The sequence below is a fragment of the Chaetodon trifascialis genome, chromosome 3, assembly GCF_039877785.1.
Source record: "Chaetodon trifascialis isolate fChaTrf1 chromosome 3, fChaTrf1.hap1, whole genome shotgun sequence".
NCBI lineage: Eukaryota > Metazoa > Chordata > Actinopteri > Chaetodontiformes > Chaetodontidae > Chaetodon > Chaetodon trifascialis.
Genome location: NC_092058.1, coordinates 10,922,316 through 10,946,808, shown reverse-complemented (window position 1 = coordinate 10,946,808; position 24,493 = coordinate 10,922,316). Strand labels below are relative to the sequence as shown.

Here is a 24,493-nt window from a genome sequence, read left to right as displayed (position 1 = left end):
ACCTGAAATAATGCCTTCACTCTGAGGGAATGGGGATGGTTCCCTGCTGCGTGTGGATGCAGGACATCTTCCTTGTAAAGGAGATGATGGATGAGGAAATAAAATGCTAATGAGTTGATTAATGGGCATCATCAGACAATAGAGAATTGCAATATTGGCCTCAGCTGAGACGGCCATCGGCAAAAGAGATGAATGTTGTATCAGTGGGGACCTAAAGCTTAAAGACAAAGCACCAGTAGTAATAATTTGGGGCAAAATATCCCATTTATATCGCCTTAGAATCTCACATGTGTATCAAGCTGACGTTTCATTGCTCACACAACCAGAGATTTATCTGAATCTTTCTGTCCCGGTCCTCATCAGCGGGGCCAGACTTCGTGATAAGGTGGCGGGGGTCTTTCTGCTGGTTGTCTGGGACCCAGAAGAAGAGTGGAAACAAACAAACAAACAAACAAGCAGAAAGGGCAAGCCAAGAGAGAAAAAAAGGATTTAGCGTATCACCAGTACATGTTAACAGCTGTATCAGTGGTCTCAGTTCAGAGAGGGGAAGGATTCCGACAGCTGGTGTGTGTGTGTGTGTGTGTGTGTGTGTGTGTGTGTGTGTGTGTGTGTGTGTGTGTGTGTGTGTGTGTGTGTGACAGGGGGAACTGGGTGTGGAGCTTTGACCAAGGGCAAAGGACAGAAAGAAGGGAGTGTGGTGGCTGGAAATTCCCCAGACACTTTGTGCCTGTAAAACAAAAGAGGCGCGAGCCCAAATCTGATTTCTGGGGAGAAAAAATAAGTCAAAACATGAACAACCACCAGTGTCAATGTTTTCTTCTTTGTGTCTTTTTGCGTTGTTGAATGTTGGTTATCAGTGTGGTAGCATTACAAAGAGCAACTAATACATAAGCAAATAAATAAATAAGATGAATACAGCCGTCCGTCCACACTTGAACACCATATTTAGAAGAAATCAGATCAGTTTTTGTCATCATTATTGTAAATTTTGGCTTCACTTGTCACATTATTACACTCGGGCAAAGTTATGTGGGCATAACTGGATTTTCTTGTTGTGCCTGTTTAAAAATATGTGATGTAATATGTGGCGGATGTGGAGGAATTACAGTATGAAGGTCTTCTGAAAAATATTAATTAACAAAAGGATTATAATCAGTTATTGATGACTATTAAGCTACAGCAGGTAAAACATTACAGCAACACTGTGGCAGCTGATTAGGGCTGGAAATGACAATTATTCTCATTGTCAAATAATCTGTCCATTATTTCTCAATTAATCCACCAGTTGTCTGGTCAATAAAATGTCAGAAAATGGTGAAAAAAGTGGATCGGTGTTTCCCAGAGCTTAACACGACCTCCTCTAATGTCTCGTTTTGTACACCGCCCAAAGATATTCAGCTTTGCGTTCACAGAGGAGGAAAGAAACCAGAAAATATTCACATTAAAGAAGCTGGAATCAGAGATTTTGACTTTTTTTCTAAAAATAAAATAAAATTACTCAAACCAATTAATCGAATATTAAAATAGTTGACGTTTGTTGATTTAATAACTGACAGTTACTTGATTAATGGTTGCAGCTCTACAAGTGATGTTTCCAAAAAACATCAGTAAGCTGATCCACATGACCAGACAGTTGACAGGATGAGCGCTTGTTTACACTCAGCTGCGTGATAAAAACAACAGAACAACAGAAGATAAACAGTAGATCTCATGAATAACATACAGCATCTTTATTTCATACTTACTTCTGTTCATTAGAATAATATTAAAAAACGACAAATCGACCTAAAACAGGGGTCGTCATCGCCAGACTGTGTTGAAACAGGGAAAAGGAGGCAGCCTGGATCTGGGGTCGTAAACAGTGTTTTATAATGAATACAACACAGACGACGGGACTGACAAAATAAACAGACGGCCGGGTGGAGAGGGAGGGGTGGGGGGGTGGGGGGGGGGGGGGGGGTGCAGAGAAAGTATGCTGAACTACTCAGCAACAGCCACTCAAGCCGTGACGTGTTCACGGTGCTTCCTGCAGGCTTTAACCCGGGTCCTAGAGACAGTATTTGAGCTTTCTATTCGCTGCTTGGCGCTGTTGCTATGGGGCTGCGCACGTTGAGCCGTGCATGGAAAACAGTTTGTGTGTGCTGAGTTTGGGATTAGGGCACAAAGTGTCAGGAGCGGGGCGAGGAGCCCGCGTCAAGAGCGCAACATGATGAAACGGGCTTTTATTTCGCCGTCACTTTTGTTGTTGTTGTTGTTGTTGTTGTTGTTCACCTTATGAATGGTCACCGTCCACCAGTGTGCGAGCGGCTCCTTGTGACCTTGTTGAACCGCGTGGTGCTGATCTCATATTATATAATTTCATTTTTATAAAGCAGTTTTAGTGTGTGTGTCTTAAATCAATGTTAAGTTGACTTTATCAAATCTATGGTGTCACATAGCTGAAATGTCCGTCTGAATAGTGACTTTACTTGACAATATCACCTCTCATAGGATATTTATATCTGTAAATGTGACATTAAATGGACTGATGTGAGTCAGTGAGTGCCACTTCTTACATGGAACAACGGACATTTCGATAGTGATTCTTTTCTGTACAAAACAATGATACTCAGTCACTTCATCGCTCCTGTGGTATCACAAAGCCATCATATAGCTTTTCATAGGCTATTTATATGTAAATATACACCATAGGGACTAAAGTTGGTCTGTAAGTGGGAATCACACAATGGTGGAACATTTTAATGGAGACCTACATTTTGTATATCTATAGATGTTATAAACACTATATTGCATAGGGTGTCTGCGTTGCTCAGTGGTGTTTTTTTAGGCGTTACTATCAGCTATAATCTAGCATGAAAGTATTGTTTGGGTGTGATGTATCAGCCTATATTATTCTAGTAAAAATCAACCTTGCATTATGGTCATTCATAGTCAAAATAGCCACATAAATCAGAAATAATCAATAAAGTAACAAAGATTAGACACTTATCAGGTGCATCAACGTCTAATAAAAGTTTTTAATCACGGACTAATGAAGAATTCTGCTGAATTCCATCACTAACAGCTGAAAATATGAGCGGACAGTGAGAAGGGGGACAGTCTGCTGTTGGTTCACACCCAGCAGCAGCTCGCGCCACAGACGCTCCGCCGGCCGCCGTGTGTTTTGATATCTCGCGGAGCTGCGACAGAGCGCGCGGTATGAAATGAATGAGAATATGACACCGCTGGACATGTGTGCTTAACGTCCGGACTGTGGCATATCACAAATACCTGGCAAATAAAAGACATCTGTCTCCAGAGTGACTGCGGTCCGTTAGGAAAGAGTCTCTCAGGGGGAGGATCGTTTTTTTTCTTCCTCGTAGATTTTGGAGCGAAGGGGGTGTGTGTGATGTCAGTGACACCGACAAACTTTAGACTCGCACCTGCAGTCAAAAGTCAGGTGAAAACAAGCAGATAGTAGAACAGTGAGTGAAAACATCAACAATAAACGCTCAGTTGACACGTAACGGACTTTTTTTTTTCCTACTGCGATAAAACAATTCGTGAGAAAACCGATTCGGCTTTTGTGTTCCGGAAACAAACAATTCTTCGACATTAGATATCCATGCATATATGTATATTTTTAGATTTTAGTTAGAGCCAACACTGTTTAATAAAACATGTTCTGATTCTGCTGGTGTTATCCCCAGCTAGAAATTGGTTGCCAAGCATTGCATCATTCCTTTCATGTGACTCCCATACGCCCCAAATTCGTCCTGGCCGTCTTATGACTGCATCACAATTGCTGCTCGTACAAACTATACGGGCTGGAGAGAGAACAACCAGCCGAGACGACCCTAAGCCCCGCCTCAGCGCTGATTTTGGGTTACTCTATTGGATGTCGCCAAGGAAAAGATCTTAACTCCACTCCGCTGATTGGACCGCTGAAACGCCAGCCACTCTCGTCCCCGCTAGGTTGTGATGAAACTACCTTCCCATGCATAGTTCGGTTGGCCTCTCCCTCCATATAAACACCGCCGGGAGTTTCCGAAAAATCACATTCAGCCGTCAAGACTGAACAATGGTTAACATGAGCAATCACCAATTTTTACTAAAATATCCACATTCGAGTTCAAGACAGTCGAGAAGGCGAGCGAATAGAAGAAAAAGGGTAAGTGGAGCTTCTTGTCGGTAGTTTTAGCGATTAGTTGGTCGATGTTTTTCAGTCTTTTGGGGAGTAACGGCTACTTAACGCACTCTTGAAGTGGTCTGGTGTCCTGGAAAGAAGAAATAATTCAGGTTTATGGCAGATATCCCAGTGCCATTTTTAGAAGAGCAGTTGTCTTAATCAACCACACTGTACATCTAGTTGTTTTCATGTGTCGTCGGCTGCGTTTGACAAGTTGTCGAGCTCATACGGACTTCAGGCTGGGAAGTTTGGGGGTTTCGGCACAAGCGTGCGAAACGTTTCAAAAATTATTTAGTGAATTTTGTAGCTGCTAAATCCAATAGTTGGATATTTCTGAGGTGTCATGTCATTTGAACTGTATGACAGACACGAGCCTCCTCCGCGTGACGTCTGACAGTCACTGGTGGGGCTGTTCACGGCTTTTATTTTTGACAGCTGTGCGTGTTTTTCGCACTCTGGACGAACACGTTTAAAGTAAATGTTTAGCGCTGAATGAATGGATGTTCTTAATGTTTGGTCGTTTCTCTCCCGACCCACTCTGCTCCTCTCTCTACATTTCCTTTTGTTTCGCCCATTCCTCCTGCTGGACTTGAATTTCCATGACGTAATTGTCTTGGCTCACAGTGGACATGTCGCCCAACTAAAGACGAAATTATTTACACTGTGAATACTAAATATTGTTGCAATAAAATAATAATTGCTACGCTATATTTAACTGAACCAAAGTTTTAATGCCTGTGTAATGGCGGTACCACGGGGACTTAAACGTTTGGCTTCAAGTTAAAGAGCATTTATTTATTCTTCATCATTTTTTAATTGAGTAATTCACAGCCATGCCAACGTTACATTTATGTAGGAATATTTACATTTTATTTTACTATTTTTGACATCAAAGGAGCAAAAGCTGAAATTTCTGTTAATAGGAAATTATTCAGATACAAGCTTTGTCTACAATCATCATAGTATTTTTGATTGCTTTTGTGCAGTAATTTTGGATTTTTACAGATTTAAGCAGTTAATAAAAATAACAGACCTGACTGTCAGGTCAAGAAAGATCAATATGAGGATTAACTGGTCGTTTTTAACCACTTGTTTATCAAACCCAACGTGTGTTGAGGACCGTAGAAAGCAGGGGGCGCAGTGGAGAACATTTTGGTCTTTGTTTACAAGAATTAAGTGACTGGGATTTTATTTTCTTCATCACTGTTGATCATTTAAACAATTATTGACAATTTATTTTGTTTGATCATTATTTTGATTTTTCTGAATTTTCTGAAGCAGCCCTCACATTTTCATTTAAAAGCACCCTTTGTTCTCTTGCTCTGTATTTGTGCAAATCATCACTTCAGTTCTGAAATCTCAGCAAATTTCGGCCCTCAGAAGAGACATTTTCTACATCATTTAAGACTAACCTATCAAATCCTTTTTTTCTTTCAGAATTGTTGGGACAATCTATCTCCAACAAATCTGCAGACTTGATTAACAGAGACTTTCTAAAGGTAAATTGGTCTTCTCATATTTGACGGTTTGAATGCTGCATGTAACGTTGATTTTGAATAATTCCGTTTATTTTAAGATTAACTTTGCATTGAAGTGGAGTTATGGAAATGTTTCATACATATTTCGAACCTTCAAATTCAGCAGTTTTAGTGCAGTACAGACATTTCCTCACTTAGTGTCACTGTTATTCCATTTCACAGTTAAGTGGATTACACAATATGGTGTACTTTGTTCTAGTTTTCTTTATCTCGGTGTAAGTAATTCTACAGATAAAGGCTTCTCAGTAATGATATACACCATCTTTTATCCCTGCATACCTACAAACCACAACTCAACCAGTTGCGGAATGATAGAGATAAAACATGAACGACTTTTTGTGATGTGTCAGTCATCTAACGTGCTGCTGCTCTGCATTTTTTCCCTTTATCCTTCTTGTTTTCCCAACCCTCCTGTGTGTGGCGGACACCCCACCTTCTCAGGTCCAGTGTGAACCGTGTGGCCGAGTATCTGTGAGTTGCGACTGATTGGCGAGATGACTGCCGAGTGGCTACACCTGCCCCCGCCGTACCCCCCTGGCGTGGGGCCGTTGTGTGGTGCAGAGTTGGAGGCGTGGTATGAGGACCTGCAGGATATTCTGGGCTCCGACACGGGAGGGGCAAAACTGGCACGTGCCCCCACATGTACCGAGGTCAGTAGCTTTAAGAGCGAAATGGCTATCACACCCATGAGGAGTGTGAGTGTTTTCAGCGGGTTGTATTTCCGTTAATATTTCTTTTTTGTAGATTTGTGAAGTGTTTCATGAAAACACACAGTGATGTGAAGTGTTTTTCTGCTGTGATGCTTTAGATGTGTTGGCGGGCGCTGACATTTCCGTGTTGTGTTTGTAGAAGGAGCCGGAGTTTCTGGATGTTCTGGAGAGTTGTTCTCTGACGTGGCTGACGGATGGAAGCCAGACGTGGGGCGAGGGTGTTCAGAGGGCAACAGAGGAGATCCACAACACCCAGCCTCTGCATCACACCTCATCATCATCCTCCTCATCTTCCTCCTCCTCCTGCATGAGTCCAGCTGTTGCAGAAGAGCGTCGGGTGGAGGCTGAGAGTGGCAGAAGTGGAGAGAGCTCGGCAGGAGGCGGCAGTGATCTGCTGCCTCCTGAGTTCTTCGAGTTACTGAGTGAAGGAGGAGTGGGAATGGTGGATCCGAGCGGAGCGGTGATCAACGGCGGCTATTACTACCACCATCATCAACACCACCAGGCTACTAACGGCCATCCCGCATCTCCATCAGCCAGCGAGGAGGAACTGCCCTGTGTCCCCGATTCTCCATCCTGCTCCTCCTCAGCCTCCCAGTCACCATCGCAAAATTGTTCTTCTCCCTCCTCACCTGTCTCTTCCCCCTCTGTCTACCCGTCCTCCCGGCTGGGAAAACGCAAGAGGACCACCAGCGAGAGGGCCAACGGTGCCTTGTCCTCCTTCACCTCTTCCACGCAACGCACATCCTCATCCTACTCATCTGCCAAAAAGAGTCGCAAAGAAAGAGAGCAGGAGAACGAGAGGAAGGTACAGGAGCTGACGGAGCAGAATGAGCGTTTGAAAGCAGAGATTGAAAGGCTGGGAGAGGAGGTGCAGAGGACACGTAGAGCCCTGATAGAGAGATTAGTCAACACCAGGAAATGAGGGAAGAATGAAAGACAGGAATTAAAGTTGACAGGTCCTGCAGAATTGGAATAAGCAGTGGTGGGGAAAGGTGTAACAAGGTGGTCATGAAATGCCTCTGAGACAGATGGAAACCAAAGATATTTCATAAGCAAGATGGTTTTTTGGAAAAGCCCGAGAGCTTAAGATGGCAAGAAGCAGGAAAGTGATGAAAGTCAAGACAAGAAAAGGCACAGAGAGAAGGGGCTGCAACAGCATTGCGGCAGACAAAAAGACACAGCATGTATAAAGGAAAGGGAAGAACAGACAGCTCTAAGTGCAAACGATGCAGTGGATTCGATGAATGTTTGTCATTTTAAAGGATGCCTAACTCTTAAGTTCCACCAAATAGGATGGCACAAATAACAGTTAGGAGCATCTGATGATCTGTATGTTGGACAGAAAGGAAATTAATTCAGAGAGTGCATTTCATTGTCATCCCTTCCCACCATTTTGCAATAATTGTAACTCCTACGGTAAGGGCTGCAATCCGGCTAGCAGAGATTATTTGCCCCAATTTGTGGAGAGTTTAGGAGCTCAGGAAAAGTTTGAAAGTGCCCTGTGCAGTGTGAGTATGAGAGAATGAGTTTTTTGGGAGAGAATTCATACCCTTTCTTACTTTTTTATAACTCATGGCTTGTGTGTATGTGTATTTAGATAAAGTAAGTAGGACCCGGCTATACTTTCTAAGCTGACCTTTTCTATCAATATGGGGATTTGTGGTAGAATTACCACAACTTGTTCTAACCCTGATTTACTATTTTTATATACCACTGTAATATATATTCACAATTGTACTGTAATGGCTTGTACTGTAAAATACCAACATATTCACTTTTCTTTTCTCATTGTAGTCACATAAATTGTTAATCGTAGAATAATATGCATGGCTTTTATCACTGATGGCATCAAATACATGTATTTTACGTAACCGTTTAGTTTATCCTTCATTGTAATCCCAAATTTGCAATAAAAGAAAAAATGTGCCAACTTTTTGTGTCATTGTAATGTTTATTGGTTTTCCTTTTTAATGATCTGTGTATGAATGATTTTTTTTATTTATTTGTTTAGTATAAAATGGTGTAAACCAGAGGACACTGAGAGGGGGGGAGGAGAAGAGAACAATTTTTAGCTGAACTTAATCACTTAATTTTGTGGATTTTAAATAGGTGTTTGCAGCAAATGGCAAACACAATTTTCCAGAGGATATAAAAAACATCTTTAAATGCAACACACCTTCCAACGCTAATATCGTATGCTGACTTTATCACAGGGAGAGTATAAAATCAGTTTCTTTTGGTGTAGGGATTTGGAAAAATCCCTCCATTCTGTAGCTGTATTCATTTGACTCTCTCTTTGTCTGTTTTCGTTTCCCCGTCGGCCTATCCAGCATTTCATTAGTCCTCAGTGCCAATACCACATTGTCTTAGATCCTGTCACGGCTTTGCCTTAAGCTAATACCCTCATCTCTCTTAGTGTACATCTTGTTCCCATTCTCCACTATCATACCTCAAACCATTCTACTCTTCCCTCCCTCTTACAAACCTCCATCGTTTTGCTTTCACTTTTTGTCTGTCTCACTTCTTCTTGCCCTTCTGAGGTGCAGGTTCAGGGCTCTTCCCCTCAGCCAGAGCCAGCTGTTTCTTCAGGTCCAGCAGTATGGAGACCTCTGCTGTGATCACGGCCTTCTCCGCCTTCTGGGCTTTGAGGGCTCGCACCTTCTCGCCCTGTGAGAGATAAAATGACAGGTTTCAATAGATTTCTCACGCTCGCATTTGTCTTTGATTAAACATTTCAGCTTATACGGTCAGATAGCGGTTGGCAGCTTTCTTATCAAATAGTACGCAATTTACTAAAGCGGCAATTTCTGATTTTTTATTTTTTTTAATTTTAAATCATACGCGTCCGTCTGAGCTCGGAAATATTGAGAATTAAAAAAATGTAACCGCGCACTTATAGTACTAAGTATAATGTAAAATTCAAAAAATGAAATTTGCAGAACAATTTTGATGAAATAATCGAGTGGCTGATAATTTTCATACTATTAAATAGTATCTCTGTTAATTGTAGCTTTTAAAATTAGGCGTCTTTTATTTTAGCGGCCAGCGCTTTGTCGCGTGCATGATTTGATTTTTGGAGACCGTTTTCATTCCTTACGAAAGACGGCATCCGTTTTGTTATTGCTGTTAGAAGAGGACCATGCTACAGACAAAATAATGTAATTAAAATGATCTTACTGAAAAACAAAATCCGTCCAAATTAATGGATGCTTGATTCCAGCATGTCCAAAAATGTAAGAACTGGGTTTACGGATGGTAGCTCAACACTACTTGCCACTAGGCAGCGACCTCACCTGCTCAGCCACAGCTTCTGTGAGCTGCTTGGCTTTCTCCGGGTCCACCTCGTTCACCGTCGCCACCTCAGCAGCAGCAGCAGCAGGAGCTGGCACAGCGGCAGGCTGAGCGCTGGCAGCGCTCTGAGCCGTCGTCTGAGGGAGGAAACAGACACATGACAATGTCTGAATTTGAGGCGTTTTGAAGGTTATTATTTCTAGAGATTACTTCCTTCATTTCAGACAATAACACTCATCACTCAAAACGTCGATGGGATTTTATGAGTCAGGAAGTGTGAATGGACAGTGAATCACACCGGACACACGGGGATGAGACAAAATTAAAAACATTAGATGAGGTGCTCGTGTTAGTGAAGGCGTGCGCTAATCAACATTGACACAACGGTGTGACTCTTCACGCGCAAACACCGCTCAATACCTTCTTTTTAGGTGGTTCGTCTTCAGGCTAGAAGCAGGCGGTTGAGAAGAAGGTTTAGAGAGGGATTATTTTTATCTACTGTATATGATGGATGCTTAATGCATAATTTAAACAGTGTGTTTGCTCTGCATCATGTTTTAAAAGACAGTCTTAAGTACAAATTCTTATTCATGACAGCAGTCTGAGAGACAGCCTGTGAACGGCTATGCATGATCAATTCTTTCTCACTTCATTATTCATAAATAGTCAACCTATATTACCACAAGACCTGACTTAACTAATGCACACACCATTAGGCATCATAAACATCAAATACCTGCTGTCCGCCAAATCTCTTCTTCAAAGCTTCAATCTGGTCCACCTCCAGTTTCTGGAACAACGGACTGACCTGGGAATAAAACGGGTTGACAAATGGAACAAAAGGTAGAAATTCATAAAAACATATTCAAGGATATTTATAAAACTTGGGATTGTGGATCCAGCCCAAGGCCAGTGTAGCTGGAAGATTTAACCTGGAGGCTCTGTGCTCGTCTTTGAACAAAGAGGATTATGCAAGTAAGTAAGTAGATAACTGCATGAGAAATTTGCACAGTTTCGATCGTGATTGCCACTCTTCAACGCAGTAATGACAAAAGGCGTGATTTGTCAGCGAAGTTGCGTGCACATGAGCGGCGTGTATGGTGCATGGTTGCGACATTAGAATAGTGTTGTCTGCTGCTCCTTGCCCGGAGACCACAGCCACGAATCATGATAGCCTTGGAGACTGAATGCGGCATTGGCAGGCTGCTGCAGACACAGGTCACCACAATTAGGCCTGAAGGGACAAGTGGCCTGAGAGAAACTTGTTGTTCGAAAGGCTGAAGCCGCGAAACACCGTCTAGGCTATTATTCTTAAATGTGTGTGTGTGTGTGTGTGTGTGTATGTGTGTGTGAGTGCCAACATGACTACAATGTCCTTCAGAGCACTGAAATGTCGACAGACTGTTGCATCCTCATTGTATCACCCGGCATCAACACACAGGAGGCTCCACAGGTTTGTGTGTCTGCACATGTGTGAACTGTGTGTGTGCTTTCTCAGGTTGTACTCACGGTGCCGATGCGGTGGCCGGCGCTCAGGGCGCACACAAAGGTGCCAGTGCCTTGCAACATGGTGTTGACGCAAGACTGAGGGGCGTTGAGTTGATCCCTGATGGTTTGGCTGACCGTTGGCATGTACGGCAACAGCATCACTGAGAGCAAGCAGGCGATGTTCACGGACACGCCGGTCACTGTGCCCGCACGCTGCCTGAACGGGAGAAACGGCTCGGTCAGTCGCATCATGGATTTAAATGTTCTGGTTCATCTCACAATGCACAGGAATTAGATCGTAATTACTGCTCCACTAATTTAAATCAAAAGAACTCTGTATATAAAACAACATCTGAGTCACAGCTGACAGAGTTCTACACAGATCCACCTCCTTTGCATTAAACTACAGAGTTGCAGCATTAAGCTGGTCAAGGCCGCCTCACCTTTCTGCGTCTTCTCCCTTGATCTTCTTCCAGGGTTCATTGACCTGAATGTACTGGTTGCCATGGCGAGAGATGTTGAGGATGTGTTTCAGAGCATCGCGGATTCTGGTGGAAACATTTCAGAGAGAATTTGATTGTGGCAGAGCACAACTAAATGACCACAAGCCATTATGTCTGTGTCCAGATGCATCTCAAGATGCAACTGCCAATCTAGGAGTAGCAACTGCACTGAGAATTTACATGTACATTATTAAATTTATTCATTTGAAATCCCTGAATTGCACTTATCAAAGAATTTTACTTCTTATCAGTCATTTGAATTGAATCGATAAATTTCTGTCCATCATCAGCCTTTTGACAGGTATGTGAACAGTCTTACTTGACTTTGTCCAAGAGCTGGATGTACTGCTGCAGCTCCCAGCCCACCAGAGCCAGGAGCTTCTTATCTTCCTGCTGTAGCTCCATCGCAGGCACACAGCCCTCAAAGAACCTGGTGACAAACATGCCAGCTCTGGAGGAGAGAGCGAGATGGGGGTTTTAATGAGACAGATAAGGAAAAAAATAATAAATAAATGGGGGTCAGGAAAAAATGTGGAGAGAAAGGCAGCGAGAGAAAAACCGTGAAAGAGGGGGAGCATAATGAGAGAAGGGCACATTGCTTGACTTGCTAATTGTTTATAAATTATAGATTTTGTTTCCAGATGTAATACAGTGCTCTGCTAGCGTAAACTAACAACAGTGTGCTGCACTGAGCCTCCTCACAGCTCCTTCATCGCCTCTGTGCTGTAGCTGTGCATGGAAGCATTTTTTCTATGAGTTTAAATGATGTGTACATCGGGGGGACGTTCAGAGCGAGAAGGTCTCTGTCACGTCTGATGCAACAGACCGTTCTATATTCTACACATCACTCGGCTTCTGTGTAGGGTCTGCCAAACCAAAACGCTTTGACGTAACCGTCACATTTACAATGAGCTGTGACTCTGATGTGTGAGCATGAACTTTGTGTGACCTGCATGCTTAATTTGTATAAGTCTTTCAATTAGTCAAACTGATGAGCCCTGAGGGGTTTTTTTCATCTTGGGAAAATAAAGAACAATATTCTCATTGTTATAATAACTGAATCATCCAAATCAATACAGTAATATATGCTGCTGGTAAAAAATTAAGAAGGGATTTACCCATTTCTGTTTGTCAAGCTGATTATTTGTGAAATTCTCAAGAGTCAACGTTTCAACTGAACAGCAATTAGCTGGAGCATCACCGCCCCGAATCAGTTATGAATTTGAAAAAGCTGCATAAGATGGACACAGTGTCGCTAATGATGCAGTGATTTAGCAACTGGATCCAGGCAAGGACAGAATTTCTTTTCTGAAGCAGAATACTTTCCACCTCCAACACCTTAGGCTGGATGCAATCTACAAGATATTTTTGAGCCAATTAGGCATTAACGTTGCTGCCCGAGACCAATTTTGAAGATCAAGGTACTTTGGAAAAAAGCTGCGGAGAAAAATCTTTGATGTGGGATTTAACCCCGATCTTTTAAAAATCATTTGAGGCGATGTAATTGGGGCTAAATTACGCCATCCCAAACAAATTTAGAAAACTAGGGTGAGCCTCTTGTAATAGTTACTGCTCTAACAGACTTTTTTTCAACGAGTACAACAATGCGAAAACTTAGTTGTTAATTGGACTGGATGACAGTTTTGCTGCGTGTTTACTTTTTGAGTGAAACTTATTATGTACTAAAATGTGGACAACTTGAGTTGGATTGCCCCATTTTTGATATTTAGCTGGTGACTGATCTCAACTGATCAAAACAATTGAAGTAGAAAAAACGAGTAACACAAAGTCATGAGAAAACTGGTGCAGGTCACCTTGTTGGGGTCATGGAGCAAATCTGAAGTCTACCAACCTGTTGATGAAGTTGCCCAAGTTGTTGAGCAGCTCAGAGTTGTTTTTCACAGCCATGTCAGACCAGGAGAAGACTGAATCCTGTCCCTCTGGTCGCACGTACAGGAGGTAGAACCGCCACACGTCAGACGGGATGCCCGTGTCCTTGGCCATGTCTCCAAACACACCCACGCCTCGGCTCTTGGAGAACTTAGTGTCCTCGTAATTCAGATACTCTGTGGGGGAGTTACAGCGTGAGTTACTGTCAAAGCTGAGCCCTCATTTCCAGAATGAATGGCACATTCACTCTTTGGCAGTTGCTTAACTGCCAAAGAGTGAATGTGCCATTAGAGTATTTTTAAAAGCATTTTAAGGGCAGTTAGTTTAATAATACTACATACAAATAATTAACCAACCAGTCAATCAGTCAGTCTTACCAGTGGCAATGAGGTGGCTGACCAGAGTGTAGTTGTCCTGAGCTCCCAGTAGAGAGCAGGGAAACACCACACTGTGGAATGGCACATTGTCTTTGGCCATGAAGTTGTACAGCTCCACCTGATGGCAGAGACACAACACTGCACCGTTAGGATGACATCATATTAGATCATCGTGAGATCATCCGGTTCAAAGAGGTCTTATCAGCTCTCCCCGACCCCCACCTCTCTGTGTGCGCAAATACAGGCCATCACACACACATTACAGGAGCTCAATCCCGGGGTTTTAGGTGGAGATGAGATGAGTCAGAGCGAGTGAAGAAGATATGTCAGCTTGTTTTACCTATAGGGGTTTGAGTCATTTTATAAGAACTTTAAAGGAGCAGTAGCAGTTTAAGTCCAAATGTAAATGAATGAGCTAGCTCACTACCATGTGTCAAATAATTCCCCTAAAGCTGATGACAGCATCATGAACAGCAAAAATCAAGAAATCTCTTGTGGACAAATGATGCCAAGACTTTAATCTCAGAGGGGAGGAATCTAGAAGTGGGCCTATATTGCCTTCTACACATTATACTGTGCGTGCACTGTAGCTGTGGGTACTCAACTGAATGTGCAATTCATTCACAATCTAAGAGGTTATGTCTTCATCTGTTTCACAAGAGGGTTATATGGGGCTAGGAATTACACTGTGTTCTAATGGAGAGTGCAAAAGACCAGATGGGGCAATGAAAAAAGCAATCAGACCCATTCTGTGTTGTAAAGAGGACAAAATCTGTGCCAAGCTCGTGCATCAGCACTCTGCTCGGCTCATAAATTCTGACAACACGTGCATCGCGGTGGGTTACCTGATGAGGATTCTTCCACCACTTTTCCCATTTGTCGGTGTAGTTGGCGGTAATGGACAGATAACCAATGGGGGCGTCAAACCACACGTAGAACACCTACAGAGGAAGCAAGAGGCGTGAGTGATGAAGGATGCAATTTTTGCATTGCTTTGCGCTACAGAAATGAATTCAGGATCGCGTGAATCACACTACAAAGGACACAGAGTTTGAGAAATGAAAAAATGACCTGGATACAAATGTTGATTTTAATAACTTTCCTTATGCATTAGTGTTTGGAGAATGTCTTAGAGGTATGTGCTAAAAGAAGTCTTCCGTGTTCTGACATGTTTAGACAAGTCAGACCTAGAGAGCCTCCTAGTGAATCACAAAAGTGCTATTAGAGAGCACTGCGGTATCATCAGTCACTGCAGCATTTGGAAACAGCTAATGAAGTGCACAGTAATTTTCAATGTTTAATTAGGAACCTGACCTTAGATATTAAGTGTTTGCATTCGTTATCTCCTCAGCAGGTACTTTAGCTCAGCCGTGGGGCTTTATTATACTTAAATAAATGAGGAAAAACCAGGAATGGTGTGTGCATCTTTTGTGCTGTGTAATAAACAATAAACAAATGCTCTTAAACAGCAATGTTTTTAGATGAAAAACTCAGGCAACAATAGCAGACCTTGTCTTGGAAGTCAGGATGAGGTACTGGCGTTCCCCACTTCAGGTCCCTGGTAATGCAGCGAGGTTTGAGTCCATCTCTCAGCCAGGAGCGAGTGATCTGTTTGGCATTTGCTGTCCAGTCTCCTGTGCTGGTTGACTTGTCCAGCCACTGCTCCAACTGAGTCTCAAGCTGCATGAGCGAAAGGAGGGGTAATGGAAATGCTGACAAAAACAAGCGAATGTCTTAACTCCAAACCACAGCTCTGGAATGAGTGAAGATGTGTAAACAATAAAAGTACCACAGGGATAACTCCCATGCACAAGCTGTTTGACTTTAAATTCAACTTTATGCTTTTACTTTCTAAACAGGCCAGCTCTGTCTCAATCCCTGTGGCCAAAAAAGAACCGTCTAAACTGTCAGGCCATTACTGTGCAGTGTGAAAAGCATACCTTTGGCAGGTCCAGGAAAAGATGTTTGGAGGAGCGGATGACTGGAGTCTGCCTGCAGACCTTACACTGGGGTTCCTGGAGGGGACAGCCATCAGCAATGATCAACACTGGTTAGGCTAAATTTAACCCGATTTTTACCTGAATCTGCAATATATAGCAGTATTTTTACCTCCGTGAGAGCAATTTCAAAAGTTTCTGTGCAGCAACAATGCTACACTAACAGCATTTGAAAGGTTGCAGTTTCAGAGTCTCTTATTAGAAGAGAAAGTCTTTGTTTCTAGATTCACTGTCACAAAGTGAAAAATTCATGTAGTAAAAGAGGCACAGCAGCCCAAACAGACCATACATGCACTGCTGCTTCAGTAAATTATCTATTTTTAATACATGGTGAAGCTGCCATCATAGTCCTCGTTTATATATATTTATGTTCCCATATGTCACACTCATTGTCCAGAAAGTCAGTCTGGGAAATGTAGGAAGTCAATAAATGAAGTGGATGAAAAAATGTTGTAAGGAAAAGTAGGAAGTGGATGCATTGTTTGTCTTCAACATATGTATATTAACAAAGAAGAATAAAGACGTTATGCAATTGCTGCGGCTAAATTCTTTATCTAATCTTCAATTAATGGAAGTAATCCGCACAGATTCATCATGATCATCCACTTTATGCTTTTTATCATCAACATGCGCCTCCCATCTCACCCTGAGCTCCACAGCATTGATGAGCCGCCCACACTTGTCACACTGGTCACCACGAGCTTCTGAGTAGCTGCAGTGGGGGCAGGTGCCTTCTACGAAGCGGTCGGCGAGGAAGCACTTGCAGTTTTCACAACGCAGCTGCTCCACCGTGTCCTCCACCAGGAAACCGCGCTGGTGGAGTCGCCAGAAAATATCCTGGGCTATCCTGGAAGAAACAGAGGACAAAGGTGGTTGAAAGACACATCAGGGGTTGTGCCTGAGGTGCAAGGAGAAGCAGTTTTTTGACCTGAATGAAAGGTGTGCGAACACACTGATGATTGTGTCATGCGGGAAGCAACACGTCATTAAATCCTGACCCCATTCTAACACTGCTCTTCCCTTTTGGCTAGAAAATGATGTAAACGTAATGGATCAATACAGCATCATAGGTAAAGAGTAGTACACTAGAGAAAGAAGATGAAGGGAAGCGCGTTTGTGTTATTGATTTGATGAGAAAAACAAAGCTGATCGTAATCTTTGGTGGTGGATAGTAAATCTAAAATGTAAGACCTAACATCCAAAGCACTTTTCATGAATCCAGTCGAAAGTCTTTAATCTGTGGGCTGTTTTCATTTTTCAAAGCACACAGTTGTGGTGCATGGAGTTTGATGCCTTTTATGTTGTACTCTATCAAAGCAGAGGCCCCAAAACAAGAGTTTTTATCTTGGTAATGTATAAGCTCAAGAATTAAATTCTCCTCTTTTATATCCCATTTCCACATAAGTAAGATAAATCCATCAAAACTCCATCTTTCCATTTATTTACCTCATCCATACGCACACTGACAAGAAGTCACACCCACTCCATTGCTTTCATTTTTTCAGTTATTCCTTAGAGCAACAGTGTGTAACTTTGAAGGAATTTGTGTCACCTCCAGACTCATCAATATTTTCATGGATAATTTAACTATAGAACGTCCAATGTCTTTTTCCTGGACTGTTTAAATCTAGATTTACACACAACCCTCATCTTAGTCAACACGTGCTGTACCAGTGTTTGACTAATTCATAGGTGGCAGGTGTCACACATGAGAGCTGCAGCTCCAGACACAATGTGTTTAACTAAGGACTTAAAACAAATATATTTTAATAGGATTTCTTTTTCTTACTTGGTAAACCATAGAAATGTAAGCAATAACCTACATTCTACAATCACGTTCAATAATCTGAGATTAAGTAAAGCACAATTTATGCTTGTGAGGGCTAGACATCCACACCAGTATCTAATGCAAGATTATAGTAATCCTATGTTGCGTAATTGTACAGTAATCACATGGCAACGTGCCCTTACGTACCAAAGCCGGGCAGTATCAGAACCCCCAACCCAGGAGAGCACCAGGCTCGAAAAGCTCACATAACAGCAGATGATATTTTTACAAAACAGGCCAACTACAACCATCCTCGCTGCTTCCACTTACTCCGTCTGCTTCTCGGTGGTGGTTCTCCCGAAAAAGTTAAAGTCGATCTGGAACCACTTGTAGATGGAGGAGTGAATGACGTGGTACTTATCGCAGATCTGCTGCGGCGTCAGACCCTCCTCTCTGGCCTTGTTCTCTGTCGCTGTGCCATACTCGTCTGTGCCGCACACAAACAGCACGTTCCAGCCTCGCAGACGGCTGTACCTGAGAGGAGGAGACGCACAGAGTCAGTACAGCAAGACACGAGAGGCGCTCAGAGAGACGGATGCCAAGTGAGGGAGATAGGTGTAGAGAAGAAATGGAGAGAGATGACGGTGGGGAGTTACATGGTGAACAACAGAGAATTTTACTTGGTGAATTGTGGGTTTTTCAGGATTTATTTTGGCACCTATGTGGACAGAAAAAATGAGTTATGAGATTAAAATCCTACCTGCAGAAGATGTCAGCGCTGAGGACGCAGCCGATGATGTTGCCCAGGTGGGGGACATTGTTGACGTATGGCAAGGCGCTGGTCACAAGCAGGTTTCGCTTGTCCTCCTGTGGCAAACTGAAAGAAAAAAAAAAGAGATCTGCCTATCTCTACTCTTCTGCTGTCAAATGATCGCTTGACAAATTTCAGGAGTTTAGAAAATCAGGTTGCTTCTCTTGAGAAGGCACATGACGGTCACTGGGTAACATTGTAGATTGTGGGACTGCCCCACAGGACAGATGATCTTAGGTGATGTTATCCTAATAACGTCACATAATGACCTAAACTGCAGCATCCATATTCACTGCAACTCACTCTGAGTGTCTGTTCAGTGACCACAGAGGGACACAGCACTTTTAATTACTCACATGGGATGCTGTCTGTCTGCAGCCACAGGGCAGGCGTTCAAACCTTTACTCCAGGTGAGAACAGCTGCCTCCATCTCCTCCTCTGAAAACACACGCTCACCTTCCTCACCCTAAACAAACATTTAGATGCAAAGAATCATCAGGTTAGAAATCTCCATGAATGCAAATTTGTGGTCTAATCCTGCTGTTATTAACTTCAATTAGATAAATATAACAAATACGAGACAAAAATTCCAAATGACACTTTGACAAATCTTCAAATTTGGGAAATTTTGATCAACACATAAAAAGTTTATTGCCACTGAAAGCAGTGAAAAGCCAAAACTAGCTGTTCCATTAACTATTCCGAATGAGCCGGCTTTGGATACACACCACGGTGAACTGAAAATCAGAATTAGTTCAATTTAAACATGAACTTTAAACAAGCAAAAAATAAGAAGAGGTACTGCAGTATATGCACAAAGTTGGTCTTGTGTTTAGTGCAATTGCATAAACTCAAAAGACTCAGACTGTATACAGTAAGTGGATTTTTTAAGTCTTTCTCTTTCTAGCAGATAAGTCCTTGTAAAGAACCGGCCGCCCTCTATACTTAACTATCGTAAAACAAAAAGACAAAAAATACACCCAGCTGTTGACCCCTTTCACCTGGCCTTTTGACCTCTAACACTGAAACTAAAGCAATCAGCAACCTGAGATACACACACTCTGCAACTTCCTCTGACTGGGAGCCATGACGGCTGCTGCTATATTTGATTGGCACCTGTTCAAATCCTCCCATGCTCACACAAGAAAGAAATAGAGGATAAAGAAAACGGTGACGTAACCTTTACATCCTGCACGTTCTATATCCTGGCACAGAGCCAGGTTAACTCTCACACGGAGACTGCATCTGCTTTACAAGAGAGCCCCGCTTAGCTTAAGTGAGGTGAATTCAAGCCTTGCAACCCTTTGAATGTTTTTACTTTTTCCCCCCAGGAAAAAAAGTGACAGTGAAGTTAAGACAGACAGTGGGAAACGACATGTGCAACACTACCTGAATCTATACAAATAAAAAAAAGACAATACAATTTCCTGGAAACCTCACGTTTCCTGAAGCATAAGCATAAGTGTAGTTAGGCACTGAAGCACCTTCGAATGCTTTTGGTTCAGTAAGGAAGCTTTAAGCCTAATAGTCATCCTGATGATCTGGCTGATACCTCAGCAGGGTTGCTGTTGCATGGCTCTGTGTCTCTGTGTTGGCTGCTCCGAGGGGCAGGCTGCCTCTGCATGTAGCTCTTCATGCCCTCCAGGCCTTTTCCCTGCAGCACTTTCTGAGCAGCAGACTGGAAACTGTGCATAACAGCCCCACGGTCAAACCAAGTCTTCACAGACTTGCGTTCACCTGAAGAGGAAAGCGAAGGGTTGTGGTAAGGACTGTTTGAGCATAGCCAACAAGAAATTGGAAATAAAATATCTGAAATTAATTTAAAGAAAGAAGATTAGTAAGAGGCAAAAAAAAAAAGGGGAGAAATATGTTACATGAAATTAGGGAAGACGTTGACGTATTAAAAAGGAAGAGTTAATTAATGGATGGAAAATTTAGGCATGCTCAACAATAAAGAATTTTAAAGTTTGATAATGCTTACCCAATGCTAGTGAAGAGTCAGATAAAACGGGGTACAGCGCAGCCCACAAAACAACATCAGCAACTGAAACGGCTTCCTGAAACACAGCACAGTGCAATGAACGGCCTTTTCTAAGCAACTTACATGCACTCTTCCTGAAAGAGCCATATGTCCTTTCCTGTCACCCCACCAAAAACCTAAATGCTTGTCATTTTGAAAGCCTTAAACAAGGCAGAAGAAGGATCCACCAGACCCCTGCTGACTTTATACATACAGAACAACCATGTGGAAGACTATTTTCAGCATGATTGTTTTGTGTTCTTGCATCTCAGTAGACATGGACTATGTGTACCTCCTCACTGTGTGCGCTCACCACAATCTTCCTCCAAGCCATGCCAATCACCAAGAGACTGAACAAAACATATTTCTGTACACATGAAATATATGACAGACGCAGATGACTTGTTGCCACAGGGGCTGCAAATAGCACAGAGAACTGATCTCCCCCCCTCACCCACCCACACTAAGGCACATCTGCAACATAAGGGACCTCCTCCCCAGATAAATCGCTTTAACTCAAAAATGCATCACTAGCTCAGCATCAGCAGCTGAAAAAAAAAAAAGAAATGTTGCCGGAGGAGCCTGATGCGGCACAGAGGAGACGCTCAGCTCAGCTAAGCTCAGCTGAGCTTTCACAAAGGTATCATGAACTTTTGACTGCATCATATATTATATAGTCTAGATGGAAAAGGCCTTGTTTGAGTGACCGTGTTTGTCTTTATCCTCTAAATGCAGCAACTAAATGGACACTGAAAAACAGGAAGTGCAGTAGGTAAACAAGAGACACTCTGCTGTACCCCAGTTAAATATGGCGTGTTCCCCTTGCTCAAGCTTTGGTCCAAGTAGTTTAGGGGCCCCTGGAGGACCGCGGCGACCTCTGATCCTTTTCCCTGCAGCACTGCCATGTGAAGGGCCTGTAGCAGTGCAGGCTGCACAAATAAGACAGAGCAGAGATTAATTAGAATTGATTGAATGACATTTAATCAAGCCGTAAACCCAACATGCACGACTGAGGTTAAACAATTCATTTCCTTAAACCCTACAGAGCAAACTAATAGATGTCTTCTGTTTGTTCTTTTGACAGCATGAGTTTTAATCGTTTAGCAGCAAAGATTTATCTCTGGCTTTTCATTCTACAGAGGTTTGGTGTTTTGTACAACAGATTACAAAAGAAATAAAGTCTCTTTTCACGTTAAACTCACCTGAAAGTCTGTGGCCTCCCATTCAAGCCACTGATTGCAAAGTTCACTGGAGTCTTGTCCACTTACTTCAAACAAGTACCTAAAGGTGTTAGAAAGTGGGAAGCAGAAGGAAGTCCTGTCAAACATTTTTTTTCTCTGATGTACCAAGCACACGCATCTAAAATATAGATAAATGTCACAAATCTGCTCCATCTTTTCAGAGTTAGTCACAGTGTGCCTCAAAATTTTATTGTCATGTAATCATTGCCAGAGTTAAGCTGAAACTGATGTTAAAATACACAAATACATATTGCAAAAACAGATTTTCTCATCTACCTTTAAACACATTTACCTATTGGCCATGCAGATAGTTTTGGTTTTATTTGTCTTTGGGCTCACAGCATTAAAACCTAAGCCGAAACTACCCGCACGTCTAGATAACGACTGAGATAAGTGAAAATATATTTTGCTGTTGAACTGGCCCTTCACCATTTTGGACATGTGAAAAGATATCTAGAGGCAGTGATTAATAGCCTTTGTATTCGTGCCAACTTGGCAATGGCATTCATAAAAGTAGAAGCAAGACAGACTATAATGTACTGACCGGCAGATGGCATTGGAGCTGAAAAGGTGCAGTCCATTAGGCAGGAGCAGGGCTGGCAAGGTTGGACGGCTGAGGTGGGGCACCACTTTCTCTGAGAGGGGGTGGAGAAAGAAAAAGCAATACGCTTGTTCAGACAACACCAAATGAAACGCACACAACAGCTGACAAGATTATTATCCAGATGATTATTTTTAATAGACTAGCTAGACTAGATTCTTCACCTGGTTGAAACATGTTGTTTCAAACTGTAACTCCTCTTTCTAATGCCCGTGTCTTTAGAGAGATAGATCTTCAAGAAGAACTAATAACACAAGACTCATCAAACGCTTCAATAATTCAGGGATAATCCTTTGATCAAATTTTCCGGCTCCATGCTTATCAGTGAAGTTACTAGATTGATCTATCAAGATCACAGAGGTCAAGTGAAAGGTCAAGGATTTGATCTTCTTAATCTGGAATTTATCAGGACTCAGGGCAGATGACAACAGGAGGGGATTCTGATACTGAACCATTACTGATGTCTTGGCTTCACATTTGCCAGTGCAACTTGTTGTGTTATTATGGCTCTGGGATCGAATACAGCCATAATAACACTTTCATTTTTTATTACATTAGCCTTAATAAATGTGCAATATTTCGGACTTTGAATGAATCAATTGACAGATAGCCAAATCCAGAGGTGTTATCTCAGGACTGGCTGTAAGCCAGATGGTCTTGATTACTCAGCTCTGTGATCCAGGTCTCAAGGAGGACTAGCACTCATCTGGGACTGGGAGCGAAGCCTCCCTCACATGTCTGAGACAGTCAGACTGTAACCCTGAAGCTGGGCTGTATCACTTTAGAGTCTATTTCCTTTGCACAGCAGCATGTGGATGACCTTGGTTTAACGATGCATCTAATGATTAATACCCTGAGTCACAGTAGCATGAGCATATGCAGTAATCTCTCTCTCTTTTGTTTCTAAGTTTTCATGTCCTTATCTAATCAAGTATTTCCTTGGGTGCAGCCTGGCTTGCCTAGCAGGATTAACAGCCTAAGACTGTATGCCAGGTCAGATTTTGTTCTGCATCCAGACACAATGACAATGATTTGTGACAAATATGGTATAACAAACTCTACAAAACATTTGGTTGTGTCAGTATAACACAGCCCTACCACTGTACAATGTAAACCAATCCAAGTAAATACGGACTGTTCCAGGCATGAAAGGTGTAGCTATAGAGAGCTTTACTGCACAGGTACAGTAACACCTGAAGCTATGCACTGCTGAACAAAGGCTACATGAAGCTACACAAAGAGTACCAAAAGACAAACAAAGCAGTGATGTGCAGTGAGAGAGTTTTCTAGCTGCTTCCTGGATGCAGATACAGGTGGGCTGTTCACTCCATTCACAGGTGACTGACACTAACAGACAGTAATCACTTGAACAGGACGAGAGCTAGCTTGCTATATAACAGCTGCAACCGTCGGTTACACCACAAACTCTGCTCAAACTTGACAAAAACACATATAAGGACTTGCCACTTCCGCTTTTAGCAAACAGTAGCTGTTATTATTCTTTATAGCTCGTAGACTCACAGACTAACGTTAAGCTAACCATGCTTTCTTACCTTCGTGGTTGACATACTGAACGTCACACTGAACTCCAGTCACTTCTAAAGAGGCTAACACCTTCAGGCAATGGGGGTTGCCTTCACTGACGAAGAGCTTCATTTGGCCGTTGGTAGCTACTCCGCTATGTAGGGACAGACGACTTACTTCAATAGCAGCAATATCTTGACTTTTAAACAAGACAAGAAGCTGCTGGTAGAAAGTTTGCCAGTGTGTGCCGACCACACGCTGATGCAAGCGGCGCTCGTCATGTCACAAATGGCGGGGTTGTAGTTTTAGGGCGGTGTTTATGTCATTCATAGAAACGGCAGCTGTCTATCAAATGCACTACATCTCCCATAAACCTTTTCAGAGGGCGTCATATGAGACATCCATGAGATTCGCTAGTTTTCTTTTCCTTTATAGCTCCACCGGGCGGGACTCGTCTCTCGTGATATACATCATATACCGGCCGAAGTCGTGTAATGAAACGCGCGCACCACAACGCCGCCTGATCGGTGTTCTTATTGGTTGTGTATAAAATCACATTAGAC

At 42.6% G+C, this 24,493-nt stretch overlaps 2 protein-coding genes across 3 annotated transcripts; one reads left to right on the top strand and one right to left on the bottom strand.

Annotated features, from left to right (window-relative positions):
- Positions 1-3,980: 3,980 nt before the first annotated feature.
- On the top strand, positions 3,981-8,347 carry ddit3 (DNA-damage-inducible transcript 3). The gene is made up of 4 exons (XM_070958545.1): positions 3,981-4,150; positions 5,606-5,667; positions 6,148-6,356; positions 6,556-8,347. The coding sequence occupies exons 3-4, from the start codon at positions 6,201-6,203 to the stop codon at positions 7,339-7,341; spliced, it is 942 nt and encodes a 313-aa protein (XP_070814646.1). The 5' UTR covers positions 3,981-4,150; positions 5,606-5,667; positions 6,148-6,200; the 3' UTR covers positions 7,342-8,347.
- Positions 8,348-8,350: 3 nt separating this feature from the next.
- Positions 8,351-24,219, bottom strand: mars1 (methionyl-tRNA synthetase 1). 2 transcript variants are annotated; one of them, XM_070958543.1, is made up of 22 exons: positions 23,960-24,219; positions 22,350-22,440; positions 21,767-21,845; positions 21,362-21,493; positions 20,526-20,601; positions 20,097-20,281; positions 18,901-19,010; positions 18,494-18,610; positions 18,064-18,267; positions 16,611-16,812; positions 15,909-15,983; positions 15,478-15,648; positions 14,814-14,909; positions 13,969-14,086; positions 13,554-13,767; positions 12,021-12,152; positions 11,642-11,746; positions 11,220-11,415; positions 10,447-10,518; positions 10,131-10,157; positions 9,713-9,847; positions 8,351-9,086 (listed from the first exon to the last, which is right to left on the bottom strand). In XM_070958543.1, exons 1-22 carry the CDS (start codon positions 24,060-24,062, stop codon positions 8,937-8,939), a joined length of 2,790 nt encoding a protein of 929 aa, XP_070814644.1. In that variant the 5' UTR covers positions 24,063-24,219; the 3' UTR covers positions 8,351-8,936. The 2 variants fall into 2 exon arrangements, with proteins under 2 accessions (XP_070814644.1, XP_070814645.1); XM_070958544.1 differs by lacking the exon at positions 10,131-10,157.
- Between the last annotated feature and the right edge of the window lie 274 nt (positions 24,220-24,493).

Coding starts and splice junctions, on each gene's coding strand:
- ddit3 (XM_070958545.1), top strand. CDS start 6,201: ATGACTGCCGAGTGGCTACACCTGCCCCCGCCGTACCCCCCTGGCGTG. Junction 6,357..6,555: donor GTGCCCCCACATGTACCGAG/GTCAGTAGCTTT, acceptor TTGTGTTTGTAG/AAGGAGCCGGAGTTTCTGGA.
- mars1 (XM_070958543.1), bottom strand. CDS start 24,062: ATGAAGCTCTTCGTCAGTGAAGGCAACCCCCATTGCCTGAAGGTGTTA. Junction 18,268..18,493: donor AGCGCTGACATCTTCTGCAG/GTAGGATTTTAA, acceptor TCCTCCTCTCAG/GTACAGCCGTCTGCGAGGCT. Junction 12,153..13,553: donor TTGGGCAACTTCATCAACAG/GTTGGTAGACTT, acceptor TCTCTCCTCCAG/AGCTGGCATGTTTGTCACCA.